The 20268-nt window shown below is 38.8% G+C and overlaps 2 protein-coding genes across 11 annotated transcripts in view; both read right to left on the bottom strand.

Moving 5' to 3' along the window:
* The window catches only part of TXNDC11 (thioredoxin domain containing 11), a 29823-nt gene extending 12692 nt beyond the window's left edge, over positions 1 to 17131 (bottom strand). The window contains exons 1-7 of one of the 8 annotated variants that reach the window (XM_074596470.1): positions 16863 to 17131; positions 12846 to 12920; positions 12341 to 12557; positions 11522 to 11619; positions 9468 to 9597; positions 2078 to 2171; positions 759 to 871 (exon numbers count right to left, since the gene is read on the bottom strand). In XM_074596470.1, coding sequence (XP_074452571.1) covers positions 759 to 871; positions 2078 to 2171; positions 9468 to 9597; positions 11522 to 11619; positions 12341 to 12557; positions 12846 to 12920; positions 16863 to 17008 — 873 coding nt within the window. In that variant the 5' untranslated portion in view covers positions 17009 to 17131. Of the gene's footprint in view, positions 1 to 758; positions 872 to 2077; positions 2172 to 9467; positions 9598 to 11521; positions 11620 to 12340; positions 12558 to 12845; positions 12921 to 15804; positions 15957 to 16862 lie in introns of those variants that run through there. The other 7 variants (XM_074596472.1, XM_074596471.1, XM_074596475.1 and 4 more) reach the window with 7 other exon arrangements.
* Positions 17132 to 18531: 1400 nt separating this feature from the next.
* ZC3H7A (zinc finger CCCH-type containing 7A) overlaps positions 18532 to 20268 on the bottom strand; it is a 30821-nt gene continuing 29084 nt past the window's right edge. For all 3 annotated transcript variants that reach the window (XR_012588649.1, XM_074597328.1, XM_074597329.1), the window contains exon 23: positions 18532 to 19457. Coding sequence is in view for 2 of the 3 variants with exons in the window: in XM_074597328.1 (XP_074453429.1) it covers positions 19268 to 19457 (190 nt within the window). In the remaining variant the exon portion in view is untranslated. The remainder of the gene's footprint in view (positions 19458 to 20268) is intronic.

The raw sequence follows: 20268 nt of genomic DNA, 5'->3' as shown, positions 1-20268 counted from the left end.
ACTGATATTTTATTAAAATATTAAAAACTGATATTTCTGATTACTGAATGCAAGGAAAGAAATGCATAATAAAAAGCCCTCACAGCTTGTAGAGTCATTTTAATAAATTAAGGCAAATTTATCTTAATTCATTTGCATAGACAAAAGTAGTTTTATGTATTTACCAGAAATTTGACCTGGAAAAATCCATGTTTTCCCTAGTCTCAATTGAATAAAACACACGTTACAATACTTATTTTCAGAGTTTCCACTCATGGCAGCAGTTTGGATAAATAAACTCTTTATGCCAAATAGCAAATCTGAAAGTTAGTATTTTCATTCTTAGTCTTCCAAAAACAAGGCACGTGGATTAAGAGTTACTACAAATTTTAAATTAAATTAATTTGCATGATTTTTCTAATCAGTGTAATATCACACCTTTAAACTGAAATGCAAGTTTTCACTATTTACACATCCTCATTCAGGTAGCCTTCTAATTCTGACCCTCTGAAAGAGGTAGACGCCTTGGGAAAAAGTCTTTGTGTAGTAATTTCTGAGATGCTTGGGTTTTTTGGGTTCTGGTTTAATAGAGACGATCAGCTTGGGTTTTAGCTACTGTTTAAAACAGCTGCTGACTGGTAGAATGACAATGTGTATTACTGCACAAAAATATTGTTCTTAAACATCCTATATCCTAAAGCTCTGTGAAACACTTATTAATGGTCTACTACGACAGAGCTTCAATCTCCATGTCACAACGATGTAAATACAATACTCACAAGAGATGTGTTGACATGTCTGTGCAAATACACGCTGCCCGAATGCACTAAAGAGATTTCCTCTGCAACACGTTTATCTGTGATCACTCCAAAGCGTATTGTTCCAAGGTAATCTGAAAGGGCAAATTTTCAGTTTTTAAACACGATTATACACACTGAACTTCTCTCCTGAAAGCCTAAGGCGGCACAGAAATCTTACTGACTAGCAACTGCCAATATTGGTGATTAAGTGAGGCAGAAGAAAGATGACAAGAGCGGAAGATGACAAACGTTCCTCTTCTGCACTCAAGCTACAGACAATGTTAACCTGAATTGACCGATTTCTTGATTTGCTTATTAAATATATAATCTGGTATTGCAGATAACCATAACATGTAGCAAGATGTATCTCAAAAACCACGATAAAATACACATGTAAGGAAAAGGTATGAACATTGATTGTTTAGATGATGTATGTTTACTGTAAATATATATATAATTTAAATACATATTCTAGTATTTCTATATTTATAAGTATGTACACACAAGGATAGAATGCTTCTCATCTTCACATTGCAAAGAACTATCCCAACATATAAATGGGGAAATTACAGAATAAAATACAGGAGAGCAGGCTCTATATCATATATCAAGTCAGTGGTACAATAAAAATCAGAATAACGGTATCAATTTCCTTCATTTGCTGACAGGAAGAAATACCCATAAAATGCGCTAATATGAACTTTAAGAAAGTTCTATCCAGAATATATGACCTCCCCCAAAAGGTATTAATCATATACAAAGTTTGCATATTTAAACACAAGATTTTTTGTACTTTAGATTATTAATGCAAAACAACAGGGGAAAAAAGCCCTTCTCATCGTGTTACCTTGTACCAGCTCTGTAACTCCATCCAGGAAGGCACTTTGTTGAATTCAGTTACTAAGTAATGACAAAGTCAAGTTCATCCTAATGCCCCTGAACCTGACAATTCAAATGTTGCACAAGACAAACACTCTTAGATTCAATTTATGTGCTAGTCTGATTATGGCTCTATATGGGTTGCAGCTACACATTTAGGTTTTTGAGGAAACTGTATCTTAATGTATCCTTGAATAGCAGACTGTCATATACTTTATTCCATGATGGCCGATCACAAAATACATAATAAGCCTTTTATATAAGCAGTCCTCGCACTGTAATAGAAGTCTCATAATTAGATCAACATCAAGAAACACTCAAAAGGGATTAATTCCCAAGTTACAGAATATTGCAAAAAAACTACTGAAGCCCATATACATAACTCATTCACAGATGCCTCATGAAAATGAAGGTTTTACCTTTCTTTAATGAATGTAATGCTGACGTGAAGAACGTTAAATAACCAGGCGGCTGAGGTGAAGCGTTGAACTCAAAATATCCTAGAACTCCAGGCTGAAATAAGAAGGATTAGAGTTAGTTAAGCTATTTTCAAATATAAATATACGGGGCACTGAACTTATCTGCCTACAGTAAAACACAATTTTAAAAAGACAACAATGTTCACTGAAGAACAGTCACTTTATGCTGCAAGAAAAATTTTAATATTAACAGATTGAATGGAAATCAGTTCTAAAGTTGTCATTCAAAAGCTATGTATGAGAGAGGGTTTTTAAGGCTGTAGATGCGTAAGTTTCAAACTGCTTATTTCCCATGTTAGCTATTAAAGGTCACTAAAAACAATTAATATTTGCTTTGCAAAAATTGTGAGTCAGTTCCAGCACCAACATAAGAACCACAAGCATCATAAAGACTTCTTTTAGGACTGGAATATAAAATGTGATTTTTCAGAGTATGAACAACTTACTCAACACTAACACTTTAACTGTTCTCTGTGTTGCGCATAATTAGCAACTACATATGAATTTGTGCGTGAATACTTGAACTGCTAAGCCAATTTATCATCCCATCATTAAGCTATCAGTCGTTGTAAAGTCCTTCAGTATAACCTGCAGGAGTCAGTGAGAGACCAGCTGCACAAAACTAATGAGAGCGCCCCATATTCCACCTGCATATCCATAAAGTTCTACAAATTGCCAAACAGATGATTCAAAATTTAAAAGACTTATCCCTAAATAGGCCTGTTGAGTTTGCCAGGTATGAAGTCTGAATGGCTTCATATTAAATTCAGGAAGAGAATCTGGGAGAAGCTGACTTGGAACAGAAAAGTGAGTAGTCTTTACACTTCTCTTGTTCCAAAATTTCAATTAAGTTTTGATTATAAATTCTGCAAAATATAATCCATTAAAAATTATTATTAATTATGTTTTTTTAAACTCATTACTCAAATTGGCTTAATAAACTTTCAGGAAAGAGTAAGTGATGGAATTTGGTTATTTTGTGTTATTTGTTTCCCAGTTCCACCCGTGCATACAGAAAGAACATTTGACGCATAAAGCAAGAGCGCTCAAGGGATTGCTGTAGAACAAAAGATTCCAGACCCACTGATCACCCATTTGTGTGGCAAATATTCCCACATAAGTATTTTCTTTTGGTATTTTGGAGGTTGCTTTATTTTTTTGTAGAATTTTACATATAAATTTATAAATTTCTTTTTAAAACACATATATTTTACCTGTTACTGTCATTAGTGATATGAATTCAGATAGTCATACCAGCCATAAGAACTGGGCTAATTCAGTATCGATCAGTGGTCTCGGGATGCTCACTAACAACAGCATTGCGCATTCCAACTAATGACTTGCTCTTTTTAGGCAGGAATTATCCATCATAAATGAAAGCTAAACACAAGACTCGTGTTCATAAAGACTCATTATGAGGTACCATCAGAAGATTATCAATAATAAATATAAGATACAAGCAATTAGTGAAGTTTCTGCAATAACAATTGTCAAGAAGAAAATAAAAATAAAATTAAAATAGAAATGAAAAAATACAGTAAAATAGCCGCACTCTTTTTTTAACAGTACATAGGTGAGTAATTATTGTTCATCTTTTTCTCCTAGTACTAAATTAAGACAGTAAAAAGAAATAAACCCTTACAAAAAACATTTAAAGCATTCAAGTGAACAAAAATAAGGAGACAGATATAATCAAAGTTTTAGTTTCCCTTTTTGTAGGACCATTTTTGAATGCCATTACTGAACACAGCAAACTTATGCACCAAATACTGAATGAAAGAAGAGTCAAAAGCGGCAGTAAAATGTGACGACAAAAGTCAGATCTAGAAATATTTATAAAGTTATTAAAAGAGGTGATGTTCTGATTCTGCCCGCCAGTTCTGTTGAACATTGAAAAATAAGATGCTTCCATGTGACATTTTTGGAAAGTATTTTTTCAATAAGAAAAAATTGTAGTGAGAGAATATATACTAATGCTATATGCCTAATCAGTAATCTGGTTAATTAATATCCTTTTAATGATCATCCCAGAACAGTTAAAATTTCTTCCCTGTTACAGACTGCAATTAAACATATGAGGAAAGCTTCTAAAATGCTGTATTTCTTCTCAAGTACCACACAAAAGAGATTCACTTGCTAATACCAACTACTCTGTTCATTTTAACAAAATTGAACACTTCCGGATGCTAGACAACTAAGAAGGAATCTTGCTCTATTTAAAGCGAGATTCATGTCTTACAGAAGAGATATCTCGATGTAAGTAAGAGGTTCCTAGTTTTGAATACAAGTATGCTAAGAAGAGCTTGACGGCAGGAATTCCCTTTCATGCAAGAACCTCCAAAATAATAACTGATGCTGCAACAGCTACCTGCATGCAGTTTATGTGGGCACCTACATACAAGCTGTTACTGATGATGAGTTTCTTCCAGGCAACCATCTGTGTGGAGTTATGGTTAATTATCTTTAGCAGGCAGTTAGGAGTAACCAGTTGCAACAGGATATGACTTGCTCTGTATAAAGTTGGAGTATAAAATATTGAAATGTGACACAGGGATAGCTTGAAGACACCAGATTAGGAGTGTTGGTGTTGCTAGAATGGAGCTTACTGGCTTTTCTTTCCATGAAACAATTTTCAGCACCTGTCTCAAACTGAGTGTCTGTAGGAAAGGCTTTGGCTTTGGAACAAACCTGAGGGCATCAATAATGAAGAGTCATTAATACCATCTCCTAGTGAAACTCATATATGGAATACAAAATCATTAACTGTACTGTAGCCTATTTCTTGCTTAGTCTCTACACCAGAGGAATGGAAAGTGATGTGTGATGCCAATTAAACAAATAACAGACTTGACAAGAATCTCAACAATTACAGAACAGCAAGTTCATAGAAACTTTAAGAATTAATAGCTATATTCAGGTCAGTAATTTTTATTGAAGAACAGCCAGCATGGTTTTATTACTGAACCATGCCTCAAGTCTATCACAGTTCTTTGAAGGAATGAGCAAGCATGTAGATGACTGATCTACTCAATGCAGCACCCTGTAATTCCCCAAAGGCCTACAAGAAGTTACCAAACACACTGGAAGAAACTAAGGTGACAAGGAATAACACAGAAGGTCCTTTTCTATATTAGCAGAAAAGATAGAAAACTGCAGGTAGAAGTTATTGGTTTTCCACAGTCAAAGACAGCCAGCTAGGGTGAGTACTGATGCTCACATAGTTCAACATTTCTATAAACACTTTAGAAAAGGGAAAGACGGGGGAGGAACAAAATTTGCAAAGGTTATTGGGAACCATCGAAAGTATAGCTGACTCAGAAGAGCTACAGAAAGACAGTATTAAATGACTATGCGATGAAAGAGCTCAGAAATTTAAAGGCCAATAAATGTGAAGTAATGTGAACAGAGAACAAAAAAAACCCCACTGCTACTGAATAGCTTTTACAATTAGATAACCACTTTTACTACTCAAGTTATTTCTACCCCGTTTTTTATTTATTTATTTTTATGTTTTGGCTATATTGCATTGAGGTATGGGAGATGATTTTTGTTTTCAGAATCTCAGACTTGTGCAGGCAGGCAATTCCTGCTTCATTTTATCTGTGAACACAGGAAAGAAAACAGCAAGAGGAAAGGAATGTGTTATCTCTGGGATCTGAAGAACCAATATTACATACCATTAATTCTATACCGTAGACATGCAAAGAAGAAACTGCTGATCGATATTAGGATTAATTAAATTCACAAGTAAAAGTCTGTTCATTTTCTAATGATGTTAAAACATTGTGTATCCAGAACTGAAAGCAAATCGTCACATCATCATTTAACACAGGCACAGCAGTACCACACACAAGAGCAAATTATTAAGTCAAATCCATTTCTGGGACAGATCCTACACAGCTGGTTAATGCTCAGGAAGCATTTCTACACAAATAGAGCAAGGAAGAAAGCTGCCAGCGTACTAAGATACATGCCAGCTAGCTCCCAGACAGAACAAATCCTCTCCCCCACCTCTCCCGAAAACAGGAAATGATGAGTTCCCTGGGCACATTTAGTTTTCGTAAGCAAATGACGCTTCCTGTCTAACTACAGAAGCTGCATGTTTTCTTCCTCTGTGCCTGAGAAGGATGAGGCCGTTTCTAGTAGCTGGGTTAGTCAGGTGAGGAATGAGACATGCCAGTCTGGATTAAAATGAAACTGTTAAATCTCTGCAGTTAAGAAAACGAAATAAGCCTGATTATAGGTACTTACAGGTACCTGGAGTTATGGTAGGAACTGCGTAACTTTCTCCTGATGTAACTTAGATCTTTCCTATACACTCCAACATTTTAACTGCTTTCCAAATGAGATTTTTTTCCCTTGCTCTCAAAAATTGAGTTCTAATTTTTATCCAGTTCTAGTTTTGCACTAATACCATTCCAAAACCACAAAACACCCTTAAAAAAATATCGGAAAATGCAGAATCTAAACTTTCGAGTCTTCAACCAAAATTTTTTCATGGGATTTGAGCGCCCTCTTGTGAGAGCAATAAAGCATCTCATGATATTCATGATTTGGTTGAGCAATGCATATAACACCATTAACTAACACCACCTGCTCTTACATTTAGCTGGATTCTGTTCATCAGTATTTCTTAGAAATAAAAAATCATGCTAATTAACACTGGAATACAGGATAAAATACTACTAGATTTCAGTATCTTTTGGTGTGATTCAACTTTAAAAAAATGCTTTGAATTTTCATCTTGGTACCTTTACAAGTAAACGTTAGTTCATGCATGCTAACATGTTTAATAGATTTCCATATTCAGTTGAGTATGAATAGAGCTCCCATTTTTTTTTTTTTTCCCCAGATGCTTTTTCTGCCAAAAGCTGGCTACTGGAATTGGAACACAAGATTAAAGCATCAAAAGCTTCACAGATTAGATGGAAAAAGACAACTATAGACTTGAAGTCCTGGCTATTAGTAACTTGACAGGCAACAACAAAATGCCCTTGAAACGCGAAAAGAAGGGTGCAGTAGCTCTTTTAAGTGTGAAAACACAGGCTGAGCAGAACTTCAGCTTGACATGATGCCCTGCAAATAAACCAATCATCTACTAATAATTTACCAACCTATTACATACTCCAGATTATACATAGTGCTACCCTTGCACAGAGAAACAAAATGAGGACCGGAAGTGAGCAACAGACAACTGCTCTGCGACCTACTGCTTCTTTAGTATGGGAGATCTTAATACCAAAGTAGAATGAAATAGCCAAGGAAGAGAAAGGGCACTGCCTACGTGCAGTCTGGGGATCAGCTAAAAAGAGGTTCTTTTTAACTGAAATTTTCAGGTGAAAAATAAATATCCCCTAAGTTGGCAGAACCCATTCCCTAGCAGAACAGAGGACTGAAAGTTAGATACTGATGATGACAAATCTTTTGGAAAATATTCTGAGCTTCAAATTAATTAGCTTTTCAATGAAGAAATCACAAAAACCTGATCAAGCAGCAAACAGTTGACAAAATGACCAATGATCTATCCTTTACGGTGTTCTCTCCTTTCCTTTCTCCTAAAAATTAACATTTTCAATATATAGAAGATCAAAAATCAAAGGAAGACACTAGTCAAGGCTCTCAAAATAGCAATTAGCCATGCATGCACTTCCTGTAACCTACTCAACTCCTCAAACTTTCTCACTTCTTAAACACAGGAGTCACCTCCTGGATTGTATCTTCTCTTACAAAAGATATAAAGTACCTCAACTTCCACACAAAACATAAGAAAGCATTCACATTTCTAACTGTTTAAAATGATAAAACAAAGCATTTACTTCTGGTTTAAAACTAACTTTTTCTTTGTGCCTGACCACGTTTCCCTCTCCATCCATCTTTGTACACAATTCTTTATTTCTTGGGTCTTCTCTATATCCCAGCTCCTGTTCACTCAGAATTTGCTTTTCTGGACTTGCACTAGCCAATGCCCTTTTCCCTGAATAGATCTTACTGCGTGGGTTGGCTGTTACTGTTGTAGACCCTTTGCCCCCTCTTGCTTAACTTTACAGAGGCAAGACACTGAGCACCTAGTGCCCCAGTCTGGGAAATAACCTCAGCCTTAAATGACTGAGGAACAGCATAAAAGATCAGACTATTCTTAGCTCATTTCAGAAAAAAGAAACAACAAATGCTGAACATAGAGACCGGGCATTTGGAGACCGAGAATTTGAAACACAGGAAGGGAGGAAGTTTGAACAAATCTCTACAGGAGGCAAAAAAAGTTTTAGAATGGCAAAACTGAAGCAGTGAAGAGACAACAGAATTGCTTGTGATCACACAAAGCATCAGCACCAGAGACAGACACACAACTCACTCCTGCCTCACAGTCTCCACGTAAAACACTGGAAAACTAAACCCATGAATAGCTCCTGAGGGATAAACTGGAGCGAGAATCTACCCATGATAACTACCAGTGGGCATCCCCTTACGCTGTGGCAGCTTTCCTTTAACAGCACAGGTCATGCTCCATCCTGCAGCAGAACTGTCATTAGAACACGCGCTACTTCAAAGAGGAGCTCTGCTTCATTCTGAAACCATGGAGAGCCCTTCACATGTTTTGGCCACTGCTACAGCATCCATTTGTTGATCAGGTTTTCCGTTCTGCTCTAACAGCTTGGGGTTTAGTAAGATTATGGTATTTCTCCACTGTGCAGTACAGAAACGAACAGTTATAAAGGGATTATAAATAGTTCTGTTGTAAATGCATTTTGTCTAATTGGAAGCTATTAATCCACTAGCATTGCCACCAATCTTGGTACCTCTGAACACAACAGACTGAAAATTAATAAAACACAATGTACCAGTGGATTAAAATAATGAAGTTACAGCATACAAAGTGGTTAGGAGCCATTATCTCAACTGATTTCGCATTTGTCTTTACTTATCATGACTTATCTTACTAGTAAGGTTTAATATTCTTTTAAAAATTAAAGCAATGATTATGTATTTCTCAAATGCTTTCCCAACTTAGACTGCAAGATTTTTGTGAAAAGATTTCTCCCTTCTTTCTCATTCATATGTAACTTTTTGGTGAGGTAACAACTTTGGTTGTTATCTCTACATACTGAAGTACTTCAAATTAAGAGCATCACTAAATCACAGGAGTTACTATACAGGGAACCAACATGATGAATTTGTCATTTCATGTTTTATGATTTTAACAAATTTACAGGGCACTGATTTCAGGATCCCGGAAATAAACTAGTAGTTCGGAGCAGATCAAATTTAATTGTGAAACAAGTCAAACTCTTTCTGAACCACAGCAGTAAAGCTAGAGAAGAGAGACAAGTACCTCATAATTTGAGAGGAAATCTAGTAATTTTGATCGAGACGAGATGTAGAGTAGTGGTGTCATCACCCGTCGAACAAACTTTTCAATATAAACAGCACTCATAGGGCCTTTGTATTCAATTGGTCCAAAACTAGTACCAAAAAAAATAATAAAACATTAAGACTTAAATTAACAATAGAGAGAGTCCCTCCTGGGGGTGGCAGAGATAGGAGTTACATTGACAGCATGCTCAGCCTCTAGGGAATTGCTCTCTGTGTTAATTAACAGTGGCTTCCGTAACTGATAGAGGAGTTGTGTTACCAGACTCAAAGTACAGCACAGAAATTGCAGTGAGTCTAACACAGTGTCTATGGGTAGGTGCAAGTGTGTCAGTGGGGACGAAGGGATGGATGAGTCCCGTTAAAGATGTTGATAAAATACACATATGAATTATATGATCATATACATATCTTTCTGCTTTGTCCAAAGTAAATACAAGTGACTTAAAAATACAGATGTGAAAAATGCCACTATTTTGACATGATTATTTTAAAACTCTAAACAGCATCAATCTGAAAAGGTGCAATATTTTTACATAGACTTTTACAAGTAGCACTCAATAAAGCAGGGACGAATCCAGTCACACTGCTGATGAACAGACTCAGTGAGTCTACAGTTTCTCCCCCAGCCATCTGATAAAACAGGTGACACCACATTAGGTAGTGCAAAAACAGAAGGCAGGCCAGGCCTTGTGGCTATGATTTCCAAAGCTTCTCCTTCATCCCCTCGAAATCCTGCATCTGATTTATTATCATTAGGTTCAACAAAGCATCACAGTCCAAAATGAAATCAAACACAAAAAGCATAAGGAATTAGTCCATTCCCACCAAAGAATTTAATGTGATGCATTTTTTAACATAATTTATACATAAAGACACTCTGAAAAATATCCAACTTGCACTGAGATACCTATATTCAGATGCTTTCAAATGGTATTCTAAAGTGCACTATTCTACATCCTACAGTGGTTTATTACAAACTTTTGTCTTAACAGCAACACGCACTGCTTCAACATGTTGCATGCCCAGTATGCAACATTCAAGATTTAATATCTCCAGCATGAGCGGTTTTTATGAACCATCAATATGAATTTACATTTCATCTTGTTGCAACTCCATTTAAGGTTACTGATAACACCCAAGTGTATCCATCTAACATGTTGTAATTTCAAGATCAACTAAGTTTAAGTCAATCTACATCCAAGTGGGGCTGTTGGGTTTTTTTTATTATAGTTTGAATTATGCCAGTGCCATCTGTGTCTGTTCCAAGTTCAGCTGACAAAGATCAGGATTGTTCCTCCTCAACGCATAAATCCCCGCAAAAACCCAAAATCAGCTTCTGTAATGGAAGAGAGCTGTAGTTCAAGATTAGGGTACACAAGTAAAATGCAAGGGATAAACTACACAGCAATCAGCTCTATTGTACCTAGCATTAGAAAGTGTGTTTTCTTACCTCTTGCTCCACACAAAAAGGAAAGGAAAAAAAAGGACAATACATGCAAATACTGAAAAATAACAGTGAGGTTATATAAAATGATATCTCAACATTTGGACCATAAAAAAAGTGAGCGTAAAGTTCAAATTTAGAAGAAAGTCTTCAGTACATAGTGCCATTTAAATATGCACTTCAATTCCACTAACTTCAATAGCCCTTAAGTACATACTTTATTGCTGTCACAAACTGGGACCAGGTGATGTAATCCATCTACAGAGCAAGCAGACAATTGACATTAATATATAAATCTGAATACTTTTCATTGGAGGCAGAACTTCCAGGAGATGCACGGGCAAAAGAAAATTTCCATAAGGATAAGAATTGTGCAGCATGTCATTTAACTGACATTTACAGTCCTTCTTGACACCTAAGTAGCGTACAGGATGAGCTTCACCCAGAATCTCCTCCTCTATGACTATTTACTATAGCCATAAATGTAACATTTTCAAAATGCAACATTTTATACAATCTGTTTCCCGAAACAACAATAAAAAGCCCAGACTGTAAGTATGAAATCTTACCTCCGATGGTATAAATGTATCACAGGAAAATAAAAGAAATGCTTCTGCTTCCTGCATTTCCCTTGGTTCCACCAGCAATTTACAGCCACAAACAGCACCTGCAAAGTAGGTAAAAATTCACAGCTAACAAAGTACACTACTGTGACCTTCTTTATGCAACGTGCATTTTTTCCAAGCCATTCCATCTGCTATTTTCAGTGTCTTTTCAACTCAGTGTTCCGTTTATGCTCCTCTTAATTCTCACAAGACTTTTGTTTGTTTGTTTATTACTTTGCAACAGCAATCCTTTCGGTTACTTCTCTTTCTAGTTTTTTAAGCTTCTTAATCTAAAGTCTTCAAATTTACTGACTTAGTCATAATCCATATTAATTACTTTTTCTGCAGAGTGTAGCTCAATGACCAGAGGTTTAGGACAGCTGTACCTGTGAAGTGTTCATATGTAACCAACTGCTACAAAGCAGTGTGATAGCTGCTATCTTATGTGATTATCAGTGTCTCCAAGGATCCTGGAACCGGAAGAAAACTCCCTGTAATTTCTGTCTGAAGGCAGGTGAATAAATCTGAGAACATTTTACCAAAAGAAATTTGTAGCGTTCCCCATTCAGGAGCAGAAATAACAGACAACTGAGCAGGAATCACAGATTTTCTCCATTTATTCTAATGCTCTGTATGTTAAATTAAAATTAAGAAAACTGGCTGAGCCTAAAATGCGAGCATTCAAGTCTTACTGGTTCCCATGGGATGAGAGAAATTAGCATCAGCTTGGAGATTAAAAAGCTGTCAGGTCGTGTTTAAGATTTGTATCTTCTCTGGAGTTACCTGGTCTGATAATCTGCTGGCCACATGTTCTATTTCTTCTCTTGCTGCAATGGACTGGCCGCACCACGGCGCATAGAAGAAATACAGCACGATTTCTGAATCCTGACGAAGGTGCTCTGCATAGTCTAATTGTCCACGAAAAAGATCAATGACTGGAGATCTTGTGGAGAAAAAATTCACTGGAAGCTTCGCTGGCATTGTTACATCTTTTGCTCGGCTGCAGGAAGGAAATTAAGAGTGGTTATTGAGACTGCACAGCAGTAGTTAAAAGAGTGCCCAAAGCCCTAATTTTTAGTCTTAGTAAAGATCATGCAATGACAAAACTTTAGAAATTGATGCAAATGACTACAACTTAGATTGTCTGAGTTAGTTTCATGAAATACCACAAAAATCTAAAGACCACCCTTAACAAGCTTTAGGAAGTCACGCTGTGATACCATGCACTATGTTTATGGGTATGTTAGCTCACACTCTTATTGCTGGTTGCTATAGAGCATAAAATTACCAGGAAGAGTGATTTCTTTGGATTCCTTCCCTGGCCTCATCCTCTTTTAACACTTGTACTTTAGGTAACAGGACCCTGATAAGAGAAGAGACACTGGTCATAAAGTTTTGTGATGTGATGTTCATATAAACAGAGACTAGTACCCTGCCTTACACTTTGCTTTAAAGTATTCTACATGTCTATTCTTTTATATTGTATTAGGAAAACAATACATAAATGTGTGTTAGTTTATTTTACTGATTAGAGTAGGGACTGCAAACTGTTCAGGGCGTATTTTCTCTTCAATGTAAGGACAATATCAACAAATAGAGAGCCCCAATTTAAAGCGATTATGACAGATTTTCTTAAGAGAAATTAGTTTGACCAGTAATACCAAGAACATAAATCAAATACTCAGGAAACCATTTTCTAGCAACTAAACAATCCAGAACTTGTCATTTCCAAGGTGTTCAGAAGTTGTTATGGTATAAACTGCCTTAAATGCAAGTGAATGATCATATTATCTTTTTTATACTCTCTTAATTCTAAAATTTTCTGCTAGCTATATTTACACAAGAGCAAGTCAGGTTAAAAACTGGACCACACCACTGTAATGCTCAATTTTGCCACGGTTCCTTATGTGACAGGAAGTTTTAGGAAAGACTATGCATTCCTTTAACTTGTATCACAATAAAAAGCTAGCACAAAAATCTTTTTACCTGATATTTGATCTTTCTCAGGTTACAATTTTAGTAATTGTGATAAAATTATTGAGCCCTGAACACCGTCGAACTCATATGTTAAGCAACCTCCTAACAATACTGCCAGATTTTCAAACTTTACAATTATTCTGGTTTGTAAGTTGTTTTTACAATACAGACCCACAAAAGCCACAGCTCTTCTCTCATTTCCAGGTTACTAAGCATATACTTGAAGCTCAAGATTTAAGAATCACTCCAAGCATATTTTCTAAAAGTTATGGAAGTTCTTAATTAACATGTAAGAGACAGTATTTGCTTCATAATCCAGAATTTTAAAAATATTAACTGGTCCCTCATGTTTCCAAATCATTAATTTTACTACTTGAATAATTATGTTTTCACACAGATGGCCAAAAATCTAGTTCCTTCTACGGACCTTTGCTCCTTCCCTTCTCCCCCAGTCAGTAACCTCCTTCCCCAGTCCTTCAGCTCTTATGTCACCTCACAACCACCACCTCTGGTTCCCTCCTATTCCTGCACCGCACACTTATCCAAACTGCTTGTTGCTTCCCGTGATTTGTAACTGCTAGCCAGACAGGACACAACACTGACGTGCTACAGCTCTAACTCACAGGTCAGCACACACCCCCTGATTAGCTGCCAAAAGCAAAACACAGCAGCTAAGCGCTGATCTCACACTAACACATACTCCTTCAGGGACATTAACTAGAATTTCTCCTCTTTAAACAGTTTTAGCGAAAATGGACAACCTAAACGTGTTTAAAGCCTCTGCTTCCCCTACTGAATTAAACTGAAAGTGGACAACTGGTTCAAGAGTTGTGATGAGAAGGCAGACAGATGGATACAGAACATAACAGCATAAGCCTTAAAAATGAGATATGGAATTGGCTCCAAATTGCAAGGAAGTGTAGAACAGATCAACAGAAGCCCCATGACGTGAATGGGTCAGGAACTACATGGCTACTCTCAAATATGAAAAAAACTCTAGTAATTATTAAAACCCGAAACAATAAATCAATAGCAACCAGCTTATGTTGATTTGCTCAGTAGTGACTCCCTCTGCAATACCAAAGGCATAACAGAGTACTTTTACATAATTCCCAGGTTTACAAAGAGAACAGGGCTCTGATCCCCTAAAAACTACACAAGTATAAACTGAGGATTACATAATACACTATTATACAAACTTAATAATCACATATCGTTTATTAAAACACTTATTGTGTTATTTACCTGCACAGAGCCTATAAAAACTTAAACTCATTTCAACAGAACCACCTGGTAATAAAGGAAAGCACATGCAAGTGCCTGTAGGATCAGCAACCGCCTTTGACTGCAAGGTCCTTAGAGTGGGGTTGTCTCTAAAGACATTTGCATAGTGCCAGAAATAATTCAGGTTCGAAACCACAGGCTTTCCATAATAATACGTATTAGGTCAGGCTTCATTTGGCTATTCCTGGAGCCACTATGAACCCGCAAAACCTCACACCCCACTAACAGACTGCCTTGTAGTAAAGGAATTTTCCCTTTCCTTACTTTTTATCCATTGGTCTCGAAAGTTACATGTTGTAAGTGCAGTGGTAGTAACTGTACTCTGGTACTGAGATTTGCTTGCAAACCGTACTGATGTGTGGTGAGAAACTATATACTGTAGTCACAATTAACACATGCAATTAACTATCCTGCAAATTGCACACAGAATTTTTACGCTTGAATTTTCTATGTTTCTGAAAGCAACAGAACAGGGGATACAATTCTGATATTAGTTTGTGTATTTAACTACCCTCTGAAAAGTCAAAACCTTTCTAGAATCTGAACAGCCAAAACCCTTTAATCAAACTTCCTGTACAGAGTACAGGGTGGTGAGAAGCACATTCCAAGCACATTCCGTTTGTGAGCTTTCAAACACAGCTAGCAGTAAAATGAAAGAACATGCAGGTTTTAAATCAGAGAGGAGCGGGAATAAAACAGAAGTATCACTGTAAGTGTAAAAAAAAAAAATTACTCATTTAGTAATGGACGGTAAAACAGGGAGGTGGTTAAGTTCAGAAATCCTTCACCATACATTTTGTACCAGGGCAAGAGCTTTACACTTTCATCTAAATTATCTGGTCACTGTAAGATACAGACTACTGGAACAGAGGCACTGCTGCTCACAGAGCAACTCATTCCTAGACTTAAAATTCACCTGATTTAAATAATACACCCTCTGTGGACAGGGAAGAAATGAAGGCCCTAGTATTTTTCAGAAGTATTACCTGCAAATCAAGTATTTCTTGGAATGAAAATTCGTGAGATTCTGCAGAACAGGGAAGTAATCAGATCCTCATAGCCTTCTCCCACTCCCAAACGTGGCAGATGTTCTTAAGTTAATATAGTATGACTTGAAGCACCTAATAGTCACCTTGACCTAAAACCCATCCAAGACCACTCAGCTCCCCGTTCAGGCTCCAGAATGGAGCTGCCCAGCTGCAGCGCGTTTACCTGCCTCCCACGCACCACCCCACTCTCCCGCCCGGTCCCACGTACACCAGTATCTCCAGGATCTCTGCAAACAGGAACCACGGAGACTTTTGCAACGAAGGCAGTTCCAGCTCCCAAGAGGAGCCCCACCAGATTAGGGGAAAACAAAAAGAAAGTGCAGCATCCTTCGGTGGGAAGCAGGTGCAGGTAACGGGGGTGCCATGACACCAACATGAGCCAGAAGAGACCCGTTTCTCCCTACTTTGTAGCCCCACTGCCCGCAGCCGGCTGAGCGCGCTGAGGGAAGGGTCTCGGCCCCCTCAGTCCTTCTGGGGCAAAGCTGGGTACGAGCTGGACATGAAAAACAGCTTTCTCCACAAAGCACCTGTCCCTCAGGTGAGTGTGCGTTCGCGTGCCCACCGCCGCGCCCCCACACCCTCCGAGGAGGACACATACCTGTCTTAAAAATACTGCCGCTTCTTCCCCACCCCCGCGGCACCGCCGGGGCCTCCCGCCCTGCCCCGCCAGCCCCCGCCCGGCGCCGCTGGCTGGGCCCCGTGTCACCCCACCGCTGCGCTGGCGGCGAGGCTCCCCCCGACAGGCGAAGGGCCGCGGTTGCCATGAGGATCGCACGCCGTCGGGGCCGGACACGGACACCTTCCTCCCGGCCCCGGGAACGGCCGCTCCTGACGCCGCCCGGCCCCGCGCGGCGCCTCAGGGAGCCCGACCATAGAGCACGGGGAGACGCGCGGCCAGAGCGGGCACAGGGCGTCGCGCTCCAGGAGGGCCCCGGCGGCCGCTTCCCCTCGGCCGGGCCCCGCGTACCCCGATCCCGCCTGGCCTCCGCCATTACCTGCAGGTGACTTTGAGGGCGACGAGGAAGGCGCAGCCCAGCACGATGGCAGCGCCGCACAGCAGCTCGGGCCGCCGCGCCATCTGGGCGGCGCGAGGCCGCGGCCGAGGGGCAGCGGCGGGGCTGGAGCCGCCGCATAACGACATGGCCCCCGGCCGGGGCGGGGAGGGGCGCGGGCCACCGGGCCGCTCCCGCTCGCACACGTCTGCCCGCCGCCCGCCTGTCAGCCGCGCCGGGGCGGCACCCGCCGCCGCCGAACCCGCCGCCGCCACGTCGCGCCGCCCCGAGCAGGCGCAGAGCGGGGCGGGCTGCCCCCCCCCGAGGGAGGCCGAGGGGAGAGCGGGCCCGAGGGCCTGCGGCAGGCCTGGCTGCGTCCCGCGGCCTCAGGGAAAACGTGTTGAGAATTAATTCGTTCGCCTCCTGCTGCCTGTGCAGGACGTGGTTAAAATCCCCTTCACCAGGATCAGTGAGTAAATAATAGTAAATAAATCCTCCGCTTCTGGGAGGGCCGAGCCCCGCCGGCAGCCGCTCCCCGACAGGCCCCCTCTGCACTCATTAAAGACTTCACACCGTCCTTACAGAACAAGGATTTCATGTTTAGTTCTGTCTAGAATTACTTCCAAGAATTTACAGAGCACTTACATTGAACAATGAAAGCATAAAATCCAGAAAACAATTCAGGAAGGCACACAATACAATCAGGTTTTGTCACAGAAATAACAGTGTCCATAGTACTCTATTTCAAGCTGTTTATTACAAACAAGGTAAAAAATTAGCATTGCAGCAGGTGGTATTTCAAGCCCCAAGCTAATTTTGTATGTTTACTGTACATAGTATTCAAACACACTTCAGCCCAGCCCCTCAGGAACAGCCACTGCGCAAGTGCCCCCATGGCTGAAGCTGTCAGTTTAATATTCATTGTGCTTTTCTTTCCGTGAAGTGAAAGGGACACAGCATCCAAGCTTGTCATGTGTGCGGGTACCACTGAACTTTGGTTCAACACTCTTTCCATACACACTACATGGCCAATGACTACATTCAAACTACAGAAGTCATTCTTTAAAGCTCTTCTAATTATATACGGTCAGCCAATAACAGAGAAAAATAATCTCAAGAGGAAGAAGTCATGGTCGGGGGGGGAAAAAAAGAAACCTAGCTTTAGCAATTTTGAATAGATGACTGAAAGAAGCTTAGTTTAAAAATAAATAATAAAAAAAAAGTGAATACACAAAGAAAACTGAAAGAACCATCTGTAGAGAAGCCAAAATGCAACAGAAGCTCCAGCGACTGTAAAGCCCAAAAGCTCACCAGTCAGAAGTCACCTCTGCCCATGAATGCTGTTCTATTTCCTGGAGGAAATGGAATTTGAAGTACCACCCGCCTCACAGCTGAGGTGGTGGTTCATGCCCAAATCAAAAGGCTAAAAACACGTCCCAGCACCACATAGCTCCAAAATGCTTGTCTACTTTGCAAGTTAGTTGGCCATTTTTGTTATTTTAGTGATGCAATGAGCTAATGACAATACAGAAAACTGCAAACAAGCATCTGGAGACACAAATACCAACTTCTTAAATTTTTACCTACAGGTGCTCAAGCTTTTGCTAATAGGCAAATCATTGTTTATTTTTTACAAAATCTCAATCCTGAGAGGCTACATGCAGAAAACAGCTTTGTGTAAAGTTCTCTTTATTACAGGCAACATTAGTCCATACAATAGTACACAATACTGACATACAAGTGTAATCTTTCAAAATCATCATTTAAACAGCAAAGACCAAGAAACATAATTTTAACTACTTCATTTTCAAAAATTAATACATTTTTTCCTCCCAAGATCCTTTTTCAGTAAATTATATTGAAACATACAAATAGAGAAAAAATACCCATTCAACATATATTGTAGTTAAATGGTTATTTTGTTTAAAATCTTTAATAAGAAAATCCTTTTTAGCAACCTACATATAGATAAGTAGCAAACTTTGTTTTAAACAAATCCTCTCCATTAAAAGATCTGAAGAATTTTCATCCATCATTTTCTCCTTAGCCCATAACACTCTGTTTTGTAATACCTCGATACCTTGAAGTTTTTCAACTGAAGGACTGATACTAGGGGGCTTCCTAGACATTATAATCTCTCTTCCCCCCCTTCTATTTCCTAACGTTCTGTCCAACAGAAGGTGAATAAGCACGTAATACTTCAGATTTTTTTAACCACCACTCTGTTTCATGAGAGCACAGACAGGTCTGCTCAATCCCCCTAAATCTACTATATTTTGCTGTTCAGGAGGAACAATATATGCCAATAAAAGCAGAAAACCTGCAGCTTTTCTGTCACATGCTTTTGATTATTGTCAAATTTTCTGGTTTATGCTTCCAGCTGATAAGATGTATGTGTCATCTCAGTATTAGTTTAAATCTTTAAACAAAAAACTATATTTTCCAAAGTCATTATCACTGGGAGCAATCAAGTGGTCTTTTCTTGCTTTGCTGAGCTTCATTCTTAAAACTTGTCTTCGTTCTTCCCACTCATGGAGTTCAGCGTTTCCATGGGCAAATTTACAGTTGTTTCCTTCAGTGCAAGTACCAGCCATATATCTGTTAAGACACATTTCAAATAGTGTTTTCATAGAATTATCATGATCACTGTTGTATCTAGGTACTTTCTTCTGGTCATGTTTTTTAAATACATTAACTCTGTTTAGCATTTGATTATATTTTCCTTTCCCAGCTGCCAAGTATTTACAGAGGACAAGAGATGGCACACTCTGTTCTTCATGCTCCTACTTTACTGAGTCATTTCATGCTTGAAACCTTTAATTTCATCAGGTAAATTAATACCATATCATTTAACTTACTAAGCTAAAGAACTACAATTGTTAAAAATATCTGATTATTTAATTACCCTTTGTTAACTGCATTTGGTTTTTAAGTACTCAGTATAACTTAATCTATTTTATCATAGGATTTTTGTACTAAGTTATAAGCATGCCAGTTTGCATTCACTTTATATTGCATATACGAGGTCTGTTAGTGTTCAAAACATCAAATACATTTAGAATGTTACTTAAAAATTTAGTGAAGGGGGCACGTAAGCTTCCATCCAAAGACTCAAACAAAAAATAAGTTGGTTTTTATGCTGTGCAATTTCTCAAGATCTCTAACACATTCAAAATCTTTTATTTGAAATGGAGTGATAAAGATATCCGTACCAGCAAATTGAATCTTTAACTCCAGAATGCAGATTCCAAAATTTTTAGCCTTCCAAGAAGATTCCAACAGTGGAAAGAACTTTCAACAGATTTACAAAAAAGTCTACTGCAGTCCGGTAAACAGGCTGCATTTAAGAATTAATAGGAGCAGCAAAACATACAACCAATGCTGGGGAAAACCAACAGGTCTCAGAAGT

Source organism: Larus michahellis, chromosome 8 (genome assembly GCF_964199755.1).
Source record: "Larus michahellis chromosome 8, bLarMic1.1, whole genome shotgun sequence".
Lineage (NCBI taxonomy): Eukaryota > Metazoa > Chordata > Aves > Charadriiformes > Laridae > Larus > Larus michahellis.
This window is presented reverse-complemented; position numbering and strand designations above follow the sequence as displayed.